The sequence below is a fragment of the Euprymna scolopes genome, chromosome 19 (genome assembly GCF_053919585.1).
Source record: "Euprymna scolopes isolate OS-2025 chromosome 19, ASM5391958v1, whole genome shotgun sequence".
NCBI lineage: Eukaryota > Metazoa > Mollusca > Cephalopoda > Sepiida > Sepiolidae > Euprymna > Euprymna scolopes.
This window is the reverse complement of record NC_136500.1, coordinates 14,092,750-14,117,862: the sequence shown is the minus strand read 5'-3', so window position 1 is coordinate 14,117,862 and position 25,113 is coordinate 14,092,750. Positions and strand designations below refer to the sequence as shown.

The 25,113-nt window shown below is 33.8% G+C and overlaps 4 protein-coding genes and 2 pseudogenes across 4 annotated transcripts; 4 read left to right on the top strand and 2 right to left on the bottom strand.

Annotated features, from left to right (window-relative positions):
* Positions 1-1,305: 1,305 nt before the first annotated feature.
* LOC145240099 (histone H4) lies at positions 1,306-2,127 on the bottom strand. Its single transcript, XM_080103719.1, has one exon. It carries the CDS (start codon positions 2,091-2,093, stop codon positions 1,782-1,784), a length of 312 nt encoding a protein of 103 aa, XP_079959845.1. The 5' UTR covers positions 2,094-2,127; the 3' UTR covers positions 1,306-1,781.
* Positions 2,128-2,385: 258 nt separating this feature from the next.
* LOC145240098 (histone H3) lies at positions 2,386-3,354 on the top strand. Its single transcript, XM_080103718.1, has one exon. The coding sequence runs from the start codon at positions 2,399-2,401 to the stop codon at positions 2,807-2,809; it is 411 nt and encodes a 136-aa protein (XP_079959844.1). The 5' UTR covers positions 2,386-2,398; the 3' UTR covers positions 2,810-3,354.
* Positions 3,355-11,002: 7,648 nt separating this feature from the next.
* Positions 11,003-11,890, top strand: LOC145240083 (general transcription factor II-I repeat domain-containing protein 2-like). The gene has a single exon (XM_080103705.1). The coding sequence runs from the start codon at positions 11,003-11,005 to the stop codon at positions 11,888-11,890; it is 888 nt and encodes a 295-aa protein (XP_079959831.1).
* Positions 11,891-11,903: 13 nt separating this feature from the next.
* On the top strand, positions 11,904-12,581 carry LOC145240082 (general transcription factor II-I repeat domain-containing protein 2A pseudogene; annotated as a pseudogene).
* An 8,560-nt stretch (positions 12,582-21,141) lies between these two features.
* Positions 21,142-23,415, bottom strand: LOC145240097 (histone H2A-like). The gene has a single exon (XM_080103717.1). The coding sequence runs from the start codon at positions 23,331-23,333 to the stop codon at positions 22,956-22,958; it is 378 nt and encodes a 125-aa protein (XP_079959843.1). The 5' UTR covers positions 23,334-23,415; the 3' UTR covers positions 21,142-22,955.
* A 236-nt stretch (positions 23,416-23,651) lies between these two features.
* LOC145303426 (histone H2B, gonadal pseudogene) lies at positions 23,652-24,335 on the top strand (annotated as a pseudogene).
* The last annotated feature ends 778 nt before the right edge of the window (positions 24,336-25,113 follow it).

The following is a 25,113-nucleotide window of genomic DNA, read 5'->3' as shown; positions in this document are numbered from 1 at the left end:
ATCAAAGGCAAGATAAGTTACTTTTCTACCAAACTGGATGTTTTGTGTTTTTATTCAATGTAACATATTTATTCAGCTCGAAAAACATGCAGTGTTTAACGATATATTTGACAATTCAAAATGGCGGCCGACTATCTCTTAAACACGGTAAGTTCGAGAAAAGGTGTTATAAATAAAAAACTAGACAAAATACTATTAAACACCGAATATATATCAACCTATGTCACGATAATATATATTGAGCGAATTTCTAACAGTATTTTGTCTAGTTTATTATTTATAACACCTTTTCTCGAACTTACCGTGTTTAAGAGATAGTCGGCCGCCATTTTGAATTTTCCAATACATCAGTAAACACTGTTTTTCGAGCTGAATAAACATGTTCCATTGAATAAAAACACGAAAAATATATCCAGTTTGGTAGAAAAGTAACTTATCTTGCCTTTGATAACATTCATTTGTTATATATTTGTTTTTTGACAACTTTTTCGAATCTGTACAGTAAAACAAACCCTGAAAGACATCCAATCAACTATTGTGTGTTCCGATACACCGATTTCATCTTTTATTCTGCGCTGGCATTTCCTGCTCCAGAATATTAATGTCAGCAACTTACTTATACGCAAGCGGCTTCTTTCGAAGAAGGAGCATTTCCTGACAGTGGCTGTGGATTTGCAAGAATCTGAGGGACAATTCCACACATATCCATCAGAAGTTTTTGACCGTTTATGCAGAACCCTACGATTGTTGCAACTTCGCCATACGCTGGTATTCCGTATCAGGCCTAAAGCTGCAGCGTGTGTAGCTGATCAGTTCCAATGACTTCGGTAAACTTTGCAAATGTCCAACTCGTTTCATGTATTTCGGCAATTGTTAACACGGTTAACAATTTCTGTTCTCCTATTGAACAGATAATATAAAGATAAATACTAGAAAGAACTTAAATTAAAACGTAAAAATTAAAAATAAATTAAATAATTGTGTATTTGTAATAACTTGAAATAACTTTAACGTGCGTATTAAAAAAAAAAAAAACAAAAAAAAACGTGCAAATTTATCGAAACTTTAATGAAAAAGCGACCGCGTGCTTTTCGACGGTGTATTTTATTCAATTTCGTTTGCATAAAATCAAATTAATATGAACGCGCACCTGCTTAGACGGTGTCATAGTAAATTGTGAACCGCCAAGAGTTACCGAACATTTTCGGTACAGAGTACAACACTGCCAAAATGAATTTACTTAATTGAATTACCACCCCATTAAAAGACACCAACGATGATCAAAAAACATGAATCCATTAGATATAAAGAAATATATGCAATTTTATTATCATAATTCCTTTTTATCTTTTTTCAATTGCAGTCATTATCTTTGAGAACTGACAAAATTCCCCCACTTTGTTTTGAATATTTCACAGATAATTTAAGTTAAATTCTTGCCTAAAAACAAAGTCATTTAAAATTATAGGATTTTTTTCTTGAGTGATATACCATATTTGCTCAAATATTGAAAGTTAGTATATGGGATTAATACTTTTGTTATAATTGGAAAATTATTTTTAAGTCTGAGGTTTTTAAACAGAATAGCTAATTATTCATGTCTGCAGTGAAAAAAAAATAAGCGAATTATACAGAATAATGAAAGGGTTTTAAAAAACCCATCAAATTAGACGTTATGAAAAGAAACGCATAAAAGTTAGATTTGGAAAAATACTTTTCGGAAAAAGTTGGTGGCCCTGAAAAGGGCCGTTTGGTTCGTTTTTCTTTGATCAAATCATGGTTTAACCTCCGAATCCGTAAAGGGTTCTTCCTTGTCTCTTCAGAGCATAGACGACGTCCATGGCGGTGACAGTCTTCCTCTTGGCGTGTTCGGTGTACGTGACGGCATCACGGATGACATTTTCAAGGAAAACTTTCAGGACACCACGAGTTTCTTCGTAGATCAGACCAGAGATACGTTTCACACCACCTCGACGGGCAAGACGACGGATAGCGGGTTTCGTGATACCCTGGATGTTATCACGAAGTACTTTACGATGACGCTTAGCGCCTCCTTTTCCTAAACCTTTTCCTCCCTTTCCGCGACCAGACATCTTGTTGTCAATTGAAGTAGTAGTATGAAAATACTAATGTACGGCGGACAACAAATCAAATTTACTATATATAGGTCTCCGCACAAAATCCGGCGGACCTAGTTGAAAGCACCCCACGTGATGCTTTATCACCAATGAGAATAAAGGGAAATATTTGAACATTTTGCGAGCACCGAACAAAGGAAAACTGAACGAGCACTTCAGAAAGTAGCAGCAGCAGCAGCAGCAGCTGATAACAGCTCATATAAAACCTGTAACGGTCGTCGGCTCGTGCGTAAAATTCATTTGGAAATAAGTTCGTCGTAATGGCCCGTACTAAGCAGACCGCTCGTAAATCCACCGGAGGAAAAGCTCCTCGTAAACAGTTGGCTACCAAAGCGGCGCGTAAAAGTGCTCCAGCCACTGGTGGAGTGAAGAAACCCCATCGTTACAGGCCCGGTACTGTAGCTCTCCGTGAGATCAGACGTTATCAAAAATCCACTGAGCTTCTCATCAGGAAACTTCCCTTCCAACGTTTGGTTCGTGAAATCGCCCAAGACTTCAAGACCGATCTCCGTTTCCAGAGTTCTTCTGTGATGGCTCTTCAGGAGGCCAGTGAAGCTTACTTGGTTGGTCTTTTCGAAGACACCAACTTGTGTGCCATCCACGCCAAACGTGTCACCATCATGCCGAAAGACATCCAATTGGCTCGTCGTATCCGAGGCGAGAGAGCTTAAATTTATTATCTCTCATCATATTCAAACGGCCCTTTTCAGGGCCACAAATTTATTATGAATGTTTTTCTTTACTCTTGTAATTTAATGCGATTTTTATGTTTTATAAGTTTTCTATATTCTGTCATTGACTTTTTTCAATGTGATTTTCCTCTTTGGGTGCGTTTATAAGTGAAACATCGTTTCGACATCAATTGTTTTTAGGCAATTTATATCCGAAAAAGTTGTCAAAACAAATGTTATCGGAGGCAAATGGCCCAAGACAAAATAATATTAAAAATCCACCGAATAACATATTCAGCGAGTTTCTAACAGTATTTTGTCTGCTTTTATAATTTTAACTCCCTTTCCCAGACATACCGTATCAATGAGAAAGTCGGGTGCCACTTTAATTTTCCAATACATCGGTAAACACTGTTTTTCGAGCTGAATAAACATATTACATTAGGCACCGCCAAAAATGGCCACAAAATCAAGTTGTTTTTTAAAACTAAATTATATTTATTAAAATTCCTTATTTCTGAGTAACTTTTTTTCTGAAGGATAAAACCCTGAATTTTATCATAGAAAACAGAATAATGTAAAACTTTTTCTACTATTTTTAATTGGATTTTAAATGTTAAATTTTCCCAAAAAGTTAACAATTGACATTTTTTGTCTTGCACAAAAAACGTACTTAAATATTAAAAGGTTTTTGAAATAATTATTTATTTATTGTCTAACTAAGATTTAGGATGATTTTCTTAGAGAATATGCAAACTTATTATAATATAAGTACCTGAATTTCAAATAATTCCACTTATTCATATAGGTAACCAGATATTTCGCGTCTGTTTACGTTTGCGGATTATAAGAAAACTATGCAAGACCAAACAGGCCAAAAAAACTTATTTTTCAGTGACGAAAATTTCAATGTATTATTAAGCTGAGGCTGGCCAGTACCAGATGGGTGACCATTTGTATGAGTTTGGTTTTTAATGTGTGTGGGGGCCAGACTCCCCAAAATGGGGTTGGGGGCAATTTAAAGCAGAATAAAAAAAATTATTTCAGCGCGTTTGGTCCACCATAGTCAAAGGCGGCAAACGTTTTCAAACGGGATCGAAAAAAATGATGCTATTTTTAACACAAAGGGCACAATATTTATCGAATGTTTTTTTTGTATCGATTCAAAGCATGCCCTGTTTAATAATGGTCATGCATTATTCGGCTCGCTAAAAAAAAATTGTTAATTTATTTATCAAAAATTTTAAAATGGCTTTTTTCGTATAAATATTAAAAAAAAAATTTTTTTGTTTTGCTTAACTTAAATTAATTATTTTACTTAACATATTCACCGAATTTCACACTTCAAAACTCAAAAGCGGGATAATTAAACACAATCGAAGTTCTGATATTCAGACGTCAAAATAAGGTATGCAAACAATTTTTTTTTTAATCTATAATTTTGTCCCTTACAACAAAATGTTTTGTTCAGTTTCAGATGATTATTTTAAGCATATTTGTTCCCACTTCAAAACAGGGGGGGGGGGTTGTAAGCAAAAAAATATATATATATATAAATATCGTTTATGAAAAATAAGTACACTGTTATAAAGTTCATTCTTATAATCGCTGAAAATTTCGTATTGATCGGATAATTACCTGATTTTTGGTAGATTTTTAAAAAGACGGTCCGTCAAAAAGTACTGACCTGCCCCCCCCCCCCCCCCAATTTTGGCGGTGCCTATATTACATTAAATAAAGACACTAAAAACATATCCAGTTAGGTAGAAAAGTAGCTTATCTTTCTTTGATAACATTTATTTGTTATATATTTGTTTGACATTTTCGAATCTATGTGTATAGTAATACAAACCATTATTTATTAAATTTATTCAATATTTTCTATGAGGTTTCACCGAGCATTAGATTGAATAGATTAGTAATAAACTGCAATTTAAAGTAATTATTATGAATAGTTGCAAAAAATGTTGATGTACCGTAAAACAAAACAAAACCATACCGTTAAAAGAATCTTATCAAAACTTTAAAAAGAACATATCACTCGTATGTCAGCTACAGCATGAATTAATAACTCTAAATCCAAAGATAATCTGCATAAAATGACAAAGGGTTGATCTGCCGTACAATCCAACAAACGAACCTCATCATTTTTGTCCACTGAGATTCATTCGCAAATATTCTATTTATATACTATGTTTACTAAGTTCAAATTTTATGTTTCTGTTCATAAGAAAACTATTATACTAATAAGAAAGATAAAATAAAGTATTTTAAAAATATTTTAATATAAACTGTAAAGAGTTTTCAAGCAAGAAAATAAAAATATTCCAATTATAGAAGAAATTGTAAATAAACTATTTAAAATATATTATCCCATCCAAAAAAAGACATTTAAATAATAAAAACGTTTTATTTTATTTGTAATACAACCAAATATAAATTGCCAATTATCGTTTTTACAGTAAATTATTTTATGGCGAGATATAAATCGTTGGAAATATGTTTCTAATGTTATTTAATTATTAAAATAAAATCAACTTTCAATCAATAAAAATATTTAGAGTTCGACTCGAACACTTGTACTGAAGTAACAAAAATGTTGGCTTGTTGTTACTTGATCTAATATACAGGATAATTACGAACAACTGAAATGTGGAGAATGATGACTTGAATATCACTTTATCTTAAATAAAAATAAATGAATCTTTACTTGCAATAAAAGTTCGATAACTCCAAAATTATTTAACTAAGTTATTTCCCTTATATTTCCCAGATTATAAAACAGACAATATTATGACTATATTACAGTTGTTGTGAAAAGAGTACGAAAGAATAATTTTGTGTGTAAATTAAAGTTTTCTTTTCCGTTGAAATAAAATCTTTTTCATTTATAATTTATGAGTAAAGTTAGTTGAAAGCTCGACAAATAAACAGAAATAAACATAAAAGCATTAATTGTAGACGAACTTATTGAATTAAAAGGATTTAAAAAAAAAATAATAATAGATACATATGAAAGCTTCTTGCGCTAAAATAAATCTCTTCATTTTAGATTTCCGTATTCAATAAGAATTACATAAAAGATAAGTAAAAATAGATATTAGATAAAATACTACAGAATAACATGAATTATTTACAAATGTTATTTACTTTACAGATTGATATAGAATTTGGGGATGTGTAAAAAATGGTGCCCGAAAAACTCGTCCCGGGAAAACTTGTCTCCAGAAAGCCCGTACCCGGAAAAATCCCCCCTTTTTGCTAGATAAGAAAAATGATCCCTTATTGAATAAATATCGATTGAAAACCCGTTTTATTATCGTTCTTGAAGGAGATATTGTTTCTAAAAGAGACTATTGCACCCCCATAATATTTAAAAAAATTATTTTTAACTCTTGCTTAAAAAAAAAAATAAGATACGAAAAACGAAACCAAATATTTATTTTAAAAAATACTCTAGTTTTAACACTTTTTGTGTCATTAAGAAACAAAAATAAAGAAAGAAAACACGTATTATCAAAGTAAGCAATTATTTTATTTAGAAGAATTAATTCAGTTTAAATAATTCTTGTGTTATTACAAAACAACAAAAAAGAAAACACGGTCTTATGTAATTTTGGTACGGCGTTGAAATAACGTTATTATTTCGAAAACCATTCTTAACATGGGGAGGAGGGGTTATCGTCTGAAAGTCATTTCGGGGTCACTTGTGCAGTATTTAAAAATATACATATTTATATTCTTTTGGGGTGGGGAGGCTCGTTTTAAAACTATATCTACCTCAGTATTTTTAATTTTCGGACATTTTTTTGTTAATTATTTACTAAGTAATGTCGAGTGAGTGCGACATTACTTGTTATTTCTTTTTAACTAAATAAACTCTTTAAAATAAGTTTAAACACCAAAAACATACAAAGCTAGGTAGAAAACGAAAACTAAAAAAAATCAATTAAATTTTTTTTAAGCAATAAACATGTTAAAATATTTTTTAAAATATTATGGGTTGTGCATTATTACCTAAAATTATACAAATTTATTTTCTTTTTTGTTTGGGGGGGGGGCTCGTTTTAACACTATATCTACCTTAATATTTTCTTTAATTTGCTATTTTTGAGCAATTATCCTCCTAAGACGTGATCCTCTTCTGTCGGGCATTATTGTTCATAAGTAACATCCGACATTATTTAGTTTAAAAAAAAAAAAAAAAAAAGTAAACTCTTTAAAATAAGTTGAAAGACAAAAAACTTTAAAAGCTAGGTAGAAAACGAAAACTTAGAAAAATTAATTTAATTTTTTTTAAAACAACAATAAACAAGTAAAAATATTTTAAATATTATGGGATGTGTATTCTCTTTTAAAGACAATATCTTCAAGAACGGTTATAAAATGTGTTTTAAATCGATGTTTATTCAATAAGGGACGAGTTTTCCTACCTAGCAAAAGGGGACGAGTTTTCCGAAATTCGAAAAAAATGGTTGCCATGAAATGTATTTAATCAACAATTATGTTTTGATAAAATTGATATTTTTCTGGATAGTGCAAAAAATATTTTAGAATGAAAATCCAATAACATGCAGCAAATATGAGTTTATTAATTTTTCTATGGAAATAGTGTCCATTATATTTAAAATAAAGAAGAACCCAAATGAGATAAATTAATAAGTACCTTTTTATTTTACATAGTAAAGGAGCATTCAAATGAAGCAGGACAAAGTAAATTAACGTTTGTCTCTTACGATGTGACTTCATTATTAGTATTGAACCATGTAGCACAATATTACTTTCAGAGCATTTATTATATTATTTCTAAAAGTTATTTGGCCTTTTCCATTAATTAAGAAAGGAACAAGCAGAATATTATATAAATAGGATTTTGATGGTTGAATCGTTTAGTCATTAAATCATTGGTTGAATAAAATCGTCATAAAACCATGACTAAGATTAAGGTAATGTTTTAATCTCTATAAAATATATAAATACTTGAAATCTTGTAATATTTGCGAATTTGTCAAGTATTTCAAAAGCGACCTATTTTACTGTTTAAATGCTTACAAGTCTTGTATTCCATCTTTGTCCATATTATTCCATTAGCTTTATTTACTTTGTATTTTAGATCAAGTGACAGCAATTAATTATATTATTTGTAGTTATTTATTATGCGTTAGCCAGTCTCGATAATAAAAAAGCGTTTTGTTTTGTTTTTTTATTTCTCAAAAGAATATTTATGCGAAATTAGTTTTTACCGGTAATTCAAAATGTAATCGTAACAATCTATTGTATAATTAATATTTCTGAAACTTTAGTAAAAAAAAAAAAAAAAAAAAAAAAAAAAAAAAAGACGATGTTATAAGTGATAAAAACACATAATTCCATACTTTTAATCTACCACTAACCCTAAGTTCGGGTTTTAATAGAAAAAATAAAAACTGAAAAGGATGCGTGTGACGGGTTTGTTAAAGTGAATTTCGCTTAAAATATTTAAAAGTCATATATAACTATGGAATTAAAAAATTACTAGCGGCTAATTGTATACAAGTGTTTACTTCAGTCGATGTATGCGCGAGTTTCATCGTGCGACAATTATAGATTCATGAAGTCATTTGTGAACGGTGTGACATACGTTATAAGTATGAGATATTATTTAGTTAAGTTAGAATCAAACGGTGAAAAATAAATATTTTATTGAGATATAAACAGGTTGTAGTGAAGAGATGCGATTCGATCGAACGCCAGATTGGTTTGAATAGCGACCATCTTTATTTCATTATTAAATATTATTGAAATAATCAGCTTTCAGTTAATAATTTATTTCACAACTCAGGACAGTGGGGAGACTTGTCACTTAAAATGGAGTAACAAAACTTGACTGCGAATTATAGGACGATATTGTGTTGTTTCCACTTAATCAAATATGCAACATAAATAATTCCAAACAACTGAAATATGGAGAATGATGATTTTAATGTCACACGATCTCAAATAAAAAATCATTACAGATAATGTAACATGTGCACTGCAGTTAAAGTTCAATAACTCTGAATTAATTTAACTAAGTTATCTCCCTTGTATTAAAATTAAAATTGAGACAGTAAAAGTTTAAAGAAGACTTTCCCTCGAGTGATCTCTAATTTTAAAGTAGTTTTTAAATTGTTCTTAAATCACATGTAACATTTTAGATAAAATGCCTTTTTTCCAGAAATTAAAATCATTTTTATTAGAATAAATTATTTTATGACCAGTTTCATTCAACACAAAACTAAAAACACATAGAAATGAAAAAAGTTGGGAAATTATTTTAATATTCATTTTAAGAAAATGCTATTAAAAAAGAAAAGAAAAATTCGATAAAAGTGACATAAACAGTAAAACAGTAAAACAAAAGTCGATAAAAGTGATTAAAAGTGAGATATTATTAATAAATGTGTAGTAATGTCTTTTATTTCAATATTCATAAACAGTAAAACAAAGTCGATAAAAATTAATGATCGTTTAGTTACTATGGCAACTAAGGGAGAAGTCAGTGTTTTTTTTAGGGCAGGGGTCTCAAACTTACGGCCCGCGGCTCGATAGTTTGTGGCTCCTGCCTTATTTTGAAAGTTTAATGTTAGTGCGTCCCGCGAGTTTGATATGAATGGCACTTTACAGTGTTTTGTGCAGAGCTCAACGAACCTACCAATCACGGTGGAGTATATGGCTCTCGAGGGTGGGACGTCGACCGGGCTTGACGCAAGCAGAAAGTTACAGCAGCGTTGCCATGGAGCATTTTCTTCCGTGCCTGGCTGTCTACATGAATGGCTGACTGCCTCGTTTAGGCACACGCGGACATTCGTCCCAGATCGCGGCGTTCACAACACTTCCAAAAAAAGTTTTGTTTTTGTTTTGTCCAGCAGGACAACATAATCCCAGTCTAAGGTTGCAGCATAATGTCATTAATAGTGATGGGACAATTCCTAATTTTTTTCCGATTTCGATAACGATTCCAGGAAAATATTGATTAACGATTCCGATTAACGATTAACAATTCCCAAGTACGATTCCGACTCATACCTTAGCTATATGTCTAATTTAGATTTAAATTTATTTTATAAATTAAAAATATTGAATGGTGCGAAAATAAAATGTGATCAAATAAACCACGTGTTTTGTTGTACCGACCGTCACTAATAGACCAAGTGTAATTGATGTATGTAAATTCCAATTAAACTGAAACAAGAATAATTGAACTTTTATTTTAATATAAAATGGTCACTTGTTCATATTCGTATTAGCATAAAAGATTGCTATTGCCAATATTTAATTCGTTTTTTAGAATATATTTTAAATTTCTAAAAAACAAAAAGAATGAAAAATAAGAATCCATTTCTGGTTATGTTAAAACTAAATTTATTTTGTTTTTGAGTTTTGTTTTGATTTTGTTTTAGTTTCAAAAGTTTTAACTTCCCCAATCTGAAATAAAACAAGCAAGGGATGGGCTCAGTGGTGGCAATAGGGGTTTATCCCTTTGAAGTTAGTTGTCTACCGACTGTCCGTCCAGTTTTTGCCCAGAATAGTTTTGCTATCATAAAGTAATTGATGTCGCTAAGATTAAAATTAGGGTATATACGTTTTAAATTTTTTTTTATATGTTGAAATAGATAAATATAATCTTTCTTTCTCAAGTTCATTTTTAGAAAAATGACAAATGCTTTGCGGACTTTTTGCACCCCCTTTCTTCAAATTTATACACTATATATACATTTGATAGACATATAGACAATTTCAACATACAAATAGAATTCTTTTCAAGTTGAACTTCCTCTCTCCTGCTATTTACTACTAACTCTCTCCCTCCCCCCTCTCTCTCTCTCTCTCTCTTTCTCTGACCCCGATCCGACTTAAAGAACTTACCTCAAGGAACCAACAACCAATTTTAACCAGGCTTGAAGAAAGGAAAAGAAACACATTTTGGAGTTTTCCTGGAAAATTACAAGTAACTGTCAAATTTACGTTGCAAACGCTTTCAAAGAGAACCGTAGACGTGAGTAAAATAAACCACATTTTTTTCCCCCACCTTTCTTCAGTTAAAAAAAAAAATACTTGAATATCTTACATACACACACAAAAAAACGTTTTTTGTGCGTCGGCTAAACACTTGATTGAAACTTCAGTGCGACAGCGACATCAAGTGGGATCATATATATTACAGCCCCAAACATGTCTTTTTCAAAGCCTGCAGTGAAGAGAAAGGTTGGTGATGAGCACAGACAATTTCAGGAAAAGTGGGAAATGCAATATTTCTTTATTGAGCACAGGGGCACTCCGACTTGTCTTATTTGCACTGAGAAAGTTGCGGTGCACAAGGAATATAATTTGAAACGTCATTACATAACTCGACATGCTGAGGAGTATGCAAAATACCAGGGAGATGAGAGAGCCAACCGGGTTGCCAATCTTAAAGCATGTCTACTGAGGCAACAAGAGTTCTTGAAGAAAGCTACCAAAGAGAATAATGCAGCAATCGAAGCAAGCTACGTGGTTAGTGAGATGATTGCTAAGGCGGGAAAGCCATTCACAGAAGGTGAATTTGTCAAAACGTGCATACTACAGGTTGCAAGTATTGTCTGTCCCAAAAAGAAAGGTCAGTTTAGCAGCATAAGCCTTTCTGCCAACACTGTGGCAGAGCGCATTTCTGACCTGTCAAGTGACATTTATGATCAACTATGTGAGAAAGCCAAATGTTTCAGTGCATACTCAGTCGCTCTTGATGAGACCACAGACATCACCGATACTGCCCAGCTCGCAATCTATGTCCGTGGTGTGGATGACAATTTTGAAGTGATGGAGGAGTTGCTCACAGTACTTCCAATGCACGACCAGACCACTGCTCAGGAGATATTTCACCAGCTGTGTGATGCCATTGAGAATGCCGGTTTGCCATGGAAGAGGTTTGTTGGAATTACTACAGATGGAGCCCCATCAATGACAGGGAGGAAAAATGGACTGGTGGCACTTAAAAAAAAAACTGGAAGAGGAGGGTGTGGAGGAGGCCACTGCTCTGCACTGCATTATCCATCAGCAGGCCCTTTGCAGCAAATGCCTTAAGTTTGACAATGTGATGTATGTGGTTGTGAAATGCATCAACCAAATCAGATCCAAGGGCTTAAAGCACCGAAGGTTCCGTGCTTTTTTAGAGGAAATGGAGTCAGAATATGGGGATGTGCTTTACTTCACCGAGGTATGTTGGCTCAGCAGGGGAAAAGTATTGAGGAGATTTTTCGAGCTGAGGGAAGAAGTGAAAGCCTTCATGGAGAAAGATGTGGTGGCTGTCCCTGTGCTAAGTGATCTCAAATGGCTCATGGACTTTGCTTTTCTTGTTGATATAACACATGAGCTTAATGCATTGAACAAGAAGTTACAAGGCCAGGGGAAACTTGTCAGTGCTGCATATTACAGCATTAGAGCATTCTCCACAATGCTTATGTTATGGAAAGCCCAGCTCTCTCAGAAAAACCTGTGCCATTTCCCAACATGCAAGGCACTTGAAGATGCAGGCACACCATTCAGTGGCCAGAAGTATGTTGATGCCATTTTGAAGCTTCAGGAGGAATTTGATCATAGATTTGCAGACTTCAAGACGCACAAAGCCACATTTCAAATGTTTGCGGATCCCTTCTCCTTTGATGTGCAAGATGCCCCACCTGTGCTTCAAATGGAGCTCATTGACCTGCAGTGCAACTCTGAACTGAAAGCGAAGTTCAGGGAGATGAATAGGAAAGTAGACATGCTTGGGTAATTTTTGAGAGAATTGACCCCCAGCTTCCCTGAGCTTTCCCGAATGTTCAAGCGGACCATGTGCCTTTTTGGGAGCACATACTTGTGCGAAAAGCTCTTTTCCACCTTGAACTTCAATAAGTCCAAGTACAGGTCCAGACTTACTGATGATCATCTTCAAGCCATACTAAGGGTCTCAACTGCCTCCTCCCTCAAGCCAAATGTGGCTCAGCTCTGCGAGAGGAAGCGCTGCCAGGTCTCTAGCAGCAAGATGTAGGCAAGAGAAGCCATGTTCAGAAGATAAGTACATGTTCTCAAATGTTCCACTCATGTTAAGGACAATTCATGTTCAGAAGAAGGTTAAAGAACTGTTAATATAGACGTTTCAATGCTAATTTTTATTTTATTTATTTATTCATTACTGATTGATTGAATGATTGATTGATTTTATTCATTTCTTATTTATTTTCTTATTCATTTGTTTATTGATTTTTTTCATCTTATTTTGTGTTAAAAAATAAAAATAAAGACATTTGAGAAGATTAGAATTTTTTTTAGTTTTTTTCTTGTGGAAAACCTGATGCGGCTCAGCCTCCAGCGGCCCTCAGCTAAATTGAGTTTGAATTTTTTAATGAGTGATTTTTCTGACAAAGGGAGAAGAAAAAGCTGTTTTCTAGGTTGGCAATATTTTGCGTGAACAGTTGGCAGAGATGGCGGAAATTTTCTGTCTCTATATCTATCCTTGTAGCCATGTCACTAGTAAGGGTGCTGGAGGTAAATGTTTTGTCTGGGCTGATGTTATCCGCCTGATAGTCAGGGACCCGAACCTTGGATTAACCACTAAGGAGGCTGTCCTATCAGCAGGTGCAAAGTACTGGGGCTGCTGTATTGCCATTTGGTGAATGGATTCTGGACCATGCAGTAGCTTCTGGTGGGGCCTCTCGATGCCATTTTATTTGTAGCTAATGATAAGGCTTTACCTTATCATTAGCTACAAATAAAAATAAATAAAAAAATTCTTTGTTTCTTTTTCTCTCTTAGTTTCCCCTCTCTGTCCTGCTCTAAGTAAATCTGATGACCTAGTCCACAAATTCCAAAATTTCATCATGACAAGTTTCAAGAAAAAATACACGATTAAACCCGGTTGTCCAACTTCCAACGTAGACCCCTACTACCATGTCTCCTTCTCCAACATCAGGGGTCTACGTTCTAACCTTCCAGAGGTTGAAACCCAATTACAGGAGACTAAACCAGACCTTTTATTTTTAAGTGAAACTGGCATTGGACAGGCTATTTCCCTAGATGAGTTTGCAATTTCAGGATACTCTAACTTAACTTCTAAATCTGACCCCCAAGATCGCCATGGGCATGGAATATGTGCCTATATTAAAGATAGCTTTCCATGTGGGAGGGACATCTCCATGGAAGATCCTAACTTACCCTATATGTGCTTCCGGGTTGCTTTAGCTCACACTACGGCATTTATATTTACTCTCTATCGCCCCCACAACAGCGGAGTTACTATCTTTCAAAGCATATCTGAGAAAATTGACCAAGTCTTATCTGCTTATCCTTCAGCTAACATTCATGTATGTGGTGACTTCAATGTTCACAACGTCGAATGGTTGACCCACTCTAACAAGACCGATGATGAGGGGAGGTTCTGTCATGATTTCTCCATTGCCTATGACCTCACTCAGATTGTTCAGGAACCCACCCGTGTGCCCGACAATGACGGCCAGTATGCGAGCCTACTAGACCTTTTTCTCACAACTTGCCCTGAACTATGTTCAGTTTCTGTTCTGTCGCCTCTTGGCTCTTCCGACCACTCTGTTGTATCAATTAAGATAAAAATGAAATGTAATAAGTCCCCAGACGTACCTCTCCATCGTACAGTATATCGATACACTAAGGTTGACTGGGATAGCTTCCATACATTTATATCTGATCTACCTCTGCATTCCATGTTTAAAAAGGATGTGTCCTCTATAGTATTAGACCTGACGGAATGGTTAATTGTAGGTATTGACCGTTTCATACCCTCGAAAAAGTTTCAGCAAAAACCTAACAGCCAGCCATGGTTCTCTCCAGAATATGCTGCTGCTATTGCGCACAGTAATCACTTTTTCCACTGTTTCCAACGTAATAGATGTATGGAAACTAAAGCCGTTTTCAGGACTGCCAGCAACCATTGTAAGAAAGTAATAAAGAATGCAAGAGAGTTGTATGCTCAATCTGTTAAGTCCAAAGTAGCTGAGCAGCGGCTTGGTTCCCACCAGTTTTGGCAAATAGCAAACAGAATCCTGAACAGAAGCGTGTGCTCCATCCCAACTATTATCAATGGACCTGAGGTAATCTCGTCAGCGTGAGACAAAGCCAAACTCTTTGTCAAGAACTTTGCAGCTAATTCTACCCTTTGCGATCAAGGCCGCCAACCCCTAATATTTCCTCCTGTATCAGAAAACACGCTATGTGATATACGTATATCTGTACGTGATGCTGCCAAGCTAATCAAAAACCTTGATTCCAGTAAAGCAACTGGCCCTGATGGTATTCCAATTATAGTACTCAAAAAACTTCAACCTGAACTAGCGCCCATACTTACAAAACTGTTTAAACGTTGTCTTAAGGAGAATAGTTTCCCATCTCCCTGGAAAATTTCATCAGTATGCCCTGTATTTAAGAATTCAGGTGATCGCTCATCCCCCTCTCAGTACAGGCCAATAAGTCTCCTGTGCATCATGAGTAAGTTGCTGGAATCTGTGTTAAATACAGAAGTAATCAACCATCTCAACAAAAATAACCTTCTTAATGACACTCAATATGGTTTCCGTTCTGCTAGATCTACAGCAGATGTGCTTACAGTTATATCTCATAGGATTAGCAAATCTCTCGACAGAGGCAACCTTTCTAGGGCAATTGCTCTTGACATATCTAAGGCCTTTGATAGGGTATGGCATAAAGGTTTACTTCATAAGATCTCTAGCTATGGTATAGCTGGAAATATCTTCTCAATTATTAAATCATTCCTTTCTGATAAGTTCATAAGAGTAGTAGTTGAGGGGCAAAAATCAGAAGCTCACAGTATTAATGCCAGTGTCCCTCAGGGGTCCATCCTGGGCCCAACTCTTTTCCTGATCTACATTAATGATCTTCCAAATCACATCCTTACATCATTTGTAGACATTTATGCTGACGACACTACCATTTATGGTAGCACATCTAAGACAGTAAACGACCAAGTTCTCTCCAATTCTTTCTCCTCTGATTTTGAGCACGTAGTACAATGGGGTAAGGAGTGGCTGGTTACTTTTAATGCATCTAAAACCAAGCTTCTCTCTTTACATCATCAACATTCTGATCCACATCTGGCATCAATTGAAATGAATGGCTTTCGTCTTCAGGAGGCCTCAAGTTTTGACAAGCTTCTTGGCTTGACCATTACTCCTGATCTTAAATGGAACACGTACATCAAATCTGTTGCCAAGGCTGCTGGAAAAATGGTGGGATCTTTCTATTGATCCGGTAAATATCTCACTGCTGATGCTATTCTCTATCTATATAAGAGCCAGGTACGTCCAAGGATGGAATACTGTTGCCACATCTGGGCAGGAGCTGCTAGAAAGGACTTGGCCTGCCTTGATAGAGTTCAAAATAGACTTCGTAGCCTCGTAGGAGATGTCCTTTTCTCTTCCTTGCAACCTCTATCTCACAGAAGAGATGTTGCGAGTTTGTCTCTGATGTATCGTTATTTTCATGGAAAGTGTTCGAATGAGCTTCAACCTATGGCCCCCCCCCCTCGCCAAACTTTCACAAGAAACACTCGTCTAGCTGTAAACACTATCAATAATTCCTCCCACTCTTTATCTGTGCCTAAACCTAAACGTAGATTCCATGAACAAAGCTTCTTTCTTAGAACTGCACGCCTGTGGAATTGTCTTCCGTTTTCCTGCTTTCCGGCTGACTACAATATGGTTGTCTTCAAGTCTAACGTAAATAAGTTCTTGATGAACCGTTCCATATAAGTTACCAAATTTACCAAATTTTCATTACTAATGATTACTATATTGTCCAATTTCTACTGTACAAATAAACTTTGCATGATTTTTGACACCAAATATTTCCTATGAGGTTTCACCGAGCATTAGATTGAATAGATTAGTAATAAACTGCGATTTAAAGTAATTTTTATAAATACCTACAAAAAATGTTGATGTACAGTAAAACAAAACAACAGAACCATACCGTTAAAAGAATCAAAACTTTAAAAAGAACATCACTCGTATGTCAGCTAGAGCATGAATTAATAACTCTAAATCCAAAGATAATCTGCATAAAATGACTCAAAGGGTTGATCTGCCGTACAATCCAACAAACGAACCTCATCATTTTTGTCCACTGAGATTCATTCGCAAATGTTCTATTTATATACGTTATTACTATGTTTACTAAATTCAAATTTTATATGCTTCTATTAATTTATTTTTATTTCGGACTACTAGTCTCATCTTTATTAGTTGTTTTTCATCTTTTATTGGTTTGTTTATTCACGTTTCGGCCAACTAATTCCTCTGGCCTTCGTCAGGTGGTAACCGCGACGGATAGGAACTTCGAATACTGCATTCTCATCCATCACTGCCATCCGTAGTTGTTGTCGTCTCACCACATTTTTGGCCAAGTAAACCTCTGGCACGCTTTGGGTGGGATTGAAACCACTATCTTCAGACAACGTTCATCTGGAACTGTAGAGATTCAACGTCTATCAACTGCGCCACGGGCCCCGAAGGGCGATCAAGGTTGGATTCTTTGATCTTATAAATCCACGTTTATTTATTATCTGATCTTCCATAGTCGGGTCCGTACCGATTGGTATATATATTATTCCTTAATTGGAATTCATTTTTAGATGAGCATTATATATATTAATTAATTTATTTTTTTATTTATTTTTTTGTTAATGAATTCTAATTAAGGAATAATATATATACCAATTATTAATAAGTACCAATAAATGCTCTGAAAGTAATATTGTGCTACATAGTTCAATACTAATAATGAAGTCACATTGTAAGAGAAAAACTTAAATTTACTTTGCCCTGCTCCATTTGAATGTTCCTTTACTATGTAAAATGTCATTCACTTTTTTTTTTTTTTTGTCGGAGGGAGGAATGGGTTAAAAACCATTCACTTCGAAATTACTACGCGTTCTTTTCTCACACCATTACAACAATGATCATATATTATAATAATATGTGAAAACGAGGCTACATCAAACTGTGGCCAGTCATATATTCTTGTTCCGAGTTGCCAGATGGTCTTTTATAAGCGAAAATTAGTGAATTTGGCTAATTTTTTTTTTTACATTTTAACCTCTAAAAGGTATTTGGCCTTTTCCATTAATTAAGAAAGGAACAAGCAGAATATTATATAAATAGGATTTTGACGGTTGAATCGTTTAGTCATTAAATCATTGGTTAATGTAACATGTGAAGTTCAAGTTCAATAACTCTGAATTAATTTAACTAAGTTATCTCCCTTGTATTAAAATTAAAAATTGACACAGTAAAAGTTTAAAGACTTTTCCCTCGCTTGATCTAATTTTAAAGTAGTTTTTAAATTGTTCTTAAATCACACGTACCATTTAAGATAAAATGCCTTTTTTTCCAGGAATTCAAATCATTTTTATTAGAATAAATTATTTTATGACCAGTCGTTGAAAATGTTATTTAATTATTGAAATAAACAGCAATTTATTTCAGAGCTCTAGTCAGTGGAGAGATTTTGTACTCAAACTGAAGTAACAATAATTGACTGCAAATTATAGGATGATGTTGGCTTGTTGTCACTTGATCATAACATGCAAAATAATGACAACTAAAATGTGGAGAATGATGATTTTAATGTCACTTGATCTCAAGTAAAAATGATTACATGTGAAGTCCGATCTACCTTGTATTAATTATTCAAACTGAGACAGTAGTAGCCTAAAAAAAACTTGCTGTCACATGATCTCTCATGAGAACTAAATAAAAAAAGAGTATTTTTTAACAATAACTACAGGCGTATGTATCAAAGTTTAAATAAAATTATTTGAAAATGTTAACTTTACAGATTGATACGTTCGTTTGACAGAATTCGGGGAAAAACATCAATAGATCAAATAAACACCGCATATATATCCTATTTCATGAAATAGATTTGTATGTGTATGTATATTTACGTGTTGAGGTGTGTGATTGACCTATTGGATACCATCGTGGCCTCTGAATCGTCAATATAGACATGCCCTGATCGTTTACTGACTAACACTTGGTAAAAGTATGAACCAGCAATATCGGTTATTTTTTACTAAAGACAACAAAAGGAAAACGTTTTCAAAAAACTAGATTACAAATAAATGTTAACGTGACATTTATTGGGTGGGTTTCTATCAGTATTCTGTTGAATTCACTATTGGGGAATTATACAGACTTCAAAAGATATGACCCTCTCGTTTCGGCCATTTTTTTTTTTTTTTCTAGTTCTCCAGTAACAATGAACACTTTTTTCGAAATTTGTAATCACTTCAAAATAAATTAAGCCACAATTACTGTACACAGATTCAATTAAAAACCAAATATGTAACAAATGTTATCAAAGGCAAGAAGCGGATAATTTTCTAGCGTGTTTATTTAATGTAACATGTTTATTCGGCTCGTAAAACATACAGTGGTTACCGATGTATTGGAAAACTAAAAATGGCGCTTAACACTCTCTTTGACACAGTAAGTTTGGGAAAAAGAGTTAAAAATAAAATAATATACAAAATACTGTTCTAAACCCACCGAAAATATGCCAGCCTATGTCACGTTAACACATTGAGCGAGTTTCTAACCGTATTGTGTAGTTTTGTTTTTTTTTGTTTTTTTTAACTCCTTTTCTCGGTTATCCATTACGGAGATGGTCCCGACGTCCGCCTCGTTCTGAGTTTGGGGAGAGGCCGTCTGATGTAGGCGGTGTCGAGTCAGAAAATTAACCTAACCCTAAAATATGCGATATGTCACAGACAGATGCTTTTACAAATATTGTGAAACAAATCACAGAATTTTACAGGGTTAACTAACCACGTGGAACTATTCTAATCATGTGGACTGCTTTTTTGTTTTTAAATTCTAATTATTTGAACTGTTTATTTTGTAAAATTCCAATTATTTGAACTGTTGAATTATCAAAAATTTGAACTGTTTATTTTGTAAAATTCTAATTATTTGAACTGTTTAAAATAAAAAAAATAAAAATTCTATTTATTGGAACGGGTTTTTTCTCCTTAAGTTAACTGGGCACTTTATTGAAGGGAAGGGGTAATTTTCTGCCTCGACACCGCCTGTCAGACGGCCTCTTCCTGAGCTCAGAACGAGGCGGAGGTTGGGACCATCTCCGTAAAGGTTACCCTTTTCTCAAACTTATCGTGTCAAAGAGAGAGTCGGGCGCCATTTGTAATTTTCCAATACATCGGGGAAACACTATTTCGAGCCGAACATGTTACATTAAATAAAAACATTAGAAAATTAGGTACTGGTCGCGATTTGAGTTACCTGCCGAACACCATAAAAAACACTGACTTCTCCCTTAGTTGCCATAGTAACTAAACGATCATGAATTTTTATCGACTTTGTTTTACTGTTTATGAATATTGAAATAAAAGAAATTACTACACATTTATTAATATCTCACTTTTAATCACTTTTTTCGACTTTTTTTTACTGTTCATGTGTCACTTTTATCGACTTTCTCTTTTCTTTTTAAAAGACTACGTTTTAACCTTACAATTGAATAAAAAAAAACATAAGCTTAGAAATACGATTTAAAATATAGCGCGGTTCATAAGTGCACTAGCACCCATTTTTTTTTATTAATAAATGTTTAGTAATTATTTTTCTTTTAATATTCATAAACAGTAAAAACGTCGTCTAAAAAGAAAATGCTATTTAAAAACGAAAAGAAAAAGACGATAAAAGTGACACATAAACAGTAAAAAAAAGTCGATAAAAGTGATTAAAAGTGAGATATTAATAAATGTGTAGTAATGTCTTTTATTTCAATATTCATAAACAGTAAAACAAAGTCGATAAAAATTCATGATCGTTTAGTTACTATGGCAACTAACGGAGAAGTCAGTGTTTTTTTAGGGTGTTCGGCAGGGAACTCAAATCGCGACCAGTACCACATTAAAAAAGTGGGTGCTAGTGCACTTATAGCAGTGTCAGAAATTTCGTGAAAATAGTGAATAATTCCACCCCATCTTTCCAAGCTTATAACTCCTCGAAAAATGTAATTCAAGCCCTAATTTTTTTTTTCAATTAAAGGAGTAAGGACCAAGGTTTTATTTAAAAAAAAAAAAAAAAACAATGTGTTTTTTTTTTTTTAAAAAGGTTTTAAACTTCGGACTTTACAGGTAAATTTCTAAAAAACTGATTTTTTTTTTTGTTTTAAATTTGAATATATTATTTATTGACCTTTTCTCTTCAATTTGTGATATATAAACCTATTAAACATAAATTAATTATTTACTTTTTAATAGACATTTCAAAATGGGGGGGGCGTGAATTTAAAAAAAACGTTTGTCTAAAATATTATATTCGGTTTATTGGAAAGAACATAAAATTTCACATTGACCCTGAAAATATCGTAAAAATAGAATCAATAGAAAAATTTTGATAGATTTTTAAAATTTAAAAATATTGAGTTTAAAAATTTAAAAATATTGAGTTCGGAAAATTCATTACTGTTTTAAAAAAAAAATAAAAATATTTTTATTACTTTTAAAACAACTGTAATAGTTTATTTTGGAAGTATAATCCATAAAGAAAATAAATAACCCACTTTTAACAGAGAAATTACGAGATTTTTATATTGTATTCGCAGTTTCGTGTTAGGGGTGTCAAAAATTCCTACAAAAATTCTGATACTGCTAGTGCACTTATGATCCGCACTATATTTTAAATCGTATTTCTAAGTTCAATTAAAGTTTAATGGGTCTTTTTTATTCAATTGTAAGGTTAAAGTAGAAAATATGTACGAAACACCCTCCCCATGTTAAGAATGGCTTTTTAAATAATAACGTTATTTCAGCACGGATCAATAAGTGCACTAGTACCACAAAATGGTGATAGAATAATAAATTTCCTTACGTTTGTTGGGTTTGTATTACTGTACACAGATTCAAAAAAAGTTGTCAAAAAACAAATATATAAGAAATAAATGTTATCAAAGGCAAGATAAATTACCATACAGTGTTTACCGATGTATTGGAACATTCAAAATGGCGTCTTATTCTCTCTTTAACACGGTAAGTGTGGGAAAAGATGTTATAAATAAAAAACGGGATAAAATACTGTTAAAAACTCGCTATATATATTTTACCGTGACATAGCTTGACATATATTCGGTGGGTTTTTAACAGTATTTTGTATAGTTTTCTATTTATAACACCTTTTGTCATACTTACGGTGTTAAAGAGGGTGAGACGCCATCTTGAATTTTCCAATAAATCGGTAAACACTGTATGTTTTTCGAGCTGAATAAATGTTACATTGAATAAAAACAAAAAATATATCCAGTTTGGTAGAAAAGTAACTTATCTTGCCTTTGATAACATTTATTTGTTATATGTTTTTTAACTTTTTCGAATCTATGTGTACAGTAATACAACCCCCCTTTTTTTTTAAACAACGTTATTTTTTTATGGAACCTTGGTCCCTGTCCTTTAATTGAAAAAAAAATTAGGACTTGAATTACATTTTTCGAGGAGCTATAAGCTTAGAAAGACAGGGGGGGGTCGAATAATCCACGCTTCTCATTTTGAAATGTCTATTAAAAAATAATTAATTTATGTACCAAAGTCTTATATATCAAATTGAAGAGAAAAGGTCAATAAATATATTCAAATTTAAAACAACAAAAAAAAACGTTTTTATAGAAATTTACCTGTACAGTCCGAAGTTTAAAACCTTTTTTTTAAAAAAAAACCCACGTTTTTTTTTTCTTTTGTAATGAAACCCGGGTCCTTGCTCCTTTAATTGAAAAAAAAAATTAGGGCTGGAATTAATTTTTCGAGGAGTTATTAGCTTGGAAAGATGGGGTGGAATTATTCACTATTTTGACGAAATTTCTGACACACCTACCGCATGACCAAACATTTCAAGTTACTTCAAACGAAATTGGAATGATGGGGCTAAATTTTATATTAAATCTACTGAAGGTGCGTAAAATAATGAATGCAAAAGAAATATTTCATAAATAATCCAGAGTCAGAAATAAAAAATCGCATTAAGTAAGATTGACGAAAAACATTTCGGGGAAAATGTTGGTGGCCCTGAAAAGGGCCGTTTGTGTTGTGTCAAGAAAATAAGAGAATTTACTTGGACGCTTTCTGGGTCTTCTTGGGAAGAAGGACAGCTTGAATGTTGGGAAGGACACCACCCTGGGCAATGGTCACTCCGGCCAAGAATTTGTTCAATTCTTCGTCATTACGGATGGCCAATTGCAAGTGACGGGGAATGATTCTCGATTTCTTGTTGTCTCTCGCAGCATTTCCAGCCAACTCGAGAACCTCAGCGGCCAAATATTCCATGACGGCAGCCAAATAGACGGGTGCACCGGCACCAATTCTCTCAGAATAGTTACCCTTGCGGAGGAGACGATGGATACGACCAACGGGGAATTGAAGTCCGGCACGGGATGAACGAGTCTTGCTCTTTCCCTTAGCTTTACCTCCTTTACCACGACCAGACATTTTTAATATTGATGTTTCCAAAAACTAAAAACGATTATGTTTACAAAACACACGCAACTTGCGTTAAATACACACAGACCGGCTCCGGCCACCTGCTGATTATTTTACCGCTCACAAAACGGCTTTCTTTTGTCTGCGGTAAGTTTTAACCGCTCTCGTATTTGATTAGTCAGAAAATCGCGAAACTTCACAACCTATTTTCTGACCAATCAAATACGAGAGATTTGAAAGAAAATTTTGAGTGTTGCTGGGAGCCAGCGTGTTTCGTATAAAAAGGAAAGAGAATGAAGTTTCCTTTATCAGTCGTGTATCGTCGAAATGGCTCCTCCCACTGAAGTTAGCAAGAAAGGCGCTAAGAAAGCCGGTAAGGCTAAACCTGCCCGGGATGGTAAGAAAAAGAGAAAGAAGAGGAAGGAAAGTTATTCCATCTACATTTACAAAGTAATGAAACAAGTTCATCCTGACACTGGAATTTCTAGCAAAGCCATGTCTATTATGAACAGTTTTGTTAACGATCTTTTTGAGAGAATCGCTAATGAAGCCAGCCGTCTGTCCCATTACAGCAAGAAAAGAACACTTAGCAGCCGTGAGGTCCAGACCGCTGTCCGTCTCCTTCTCCCTGGTGAGTTGGCTAAACATGCTGTCTCTGAAGGAACTAAAGCTGTCACTAAGTACACCAGCGCCAAGTAAAAAGTGTTTCCTTCCAAAGAAAACACATTCCCAAAACGGCCCTTTTCAGGGCCAAACATTTTTTCACGAATGTTTCTTCACTTTCTATATTTTAATGCGATTATTCAGTTTAGATTTCATAAATATTCCCATCTCTTTCTATGGCGTAAATATTACTTATGTTTCTATATATATATTTGTACAAGATTTATAAATTTTTCCAGCTTTCTTCGTTATCCGTACAGTCACATTAAGAAAAACAATCGCGGGTTTGTATTACTGTATACAGATTCGAAAAAGTTGTCAAAACAAATATACAACAAATAAATCTTATCAAAGGCAAGATAAGTTACTTTTCTACCTAACTGGATATATATTTCATGTTTTTATTCAATGTAACATGTTTAAGGTCGAAAAGCATACAGTGTTTACTGCTGTATTGGAAAATTCAAAATGGCGCCCGAGTCTCTCTTTAACACGGTAAGTTCAGGAAAAGATGTTATAAATAATAAACTAGACAATACTGTTAGAAATTCGCTCAATATATGTTACCTTGACATATATTCGGTGTTTTTTAATAGTATTTTGTCTAGTTTATTATTTATAACACCTTTTCCCAAACTTACCATGTTAACGAGAATGTCGGGTGCCATTTTGAATTTTCCAATACATCGGTAAACACTGTATGTTTTTCGAGTTGAATAAAAACACAAAAATGTATCCAGTTTGGTAGAAAAGTAACTTATCTTGCCTTTGATAATATTTATTTGTTTTTTAACAACTTTTTCGAATCTGTACAGTAATACCAACCCGGGTACTGGTCGCGATTAGAGTTCCCTGCCGAACACCCTAAAAAAACACTGACTTCTCCCCACGCATATTTTAGTTGCCATAGTAACTAAACGATCATGAATTTTTATCGACTTTGTTTTACTGTTTATGAATATTAAAATAAGACATTACTACACATTTATTAATAATATCTCACTTTTGTTTTACTGTTTGTGTCACTTTTATCGACTATTCTTAAATAGCATTCTCTTTTTTAAATGACTACGTTTTACTGTTTAGGTCTCACTTTTATCGACATTTTCTTTAAAATAATTTCCCA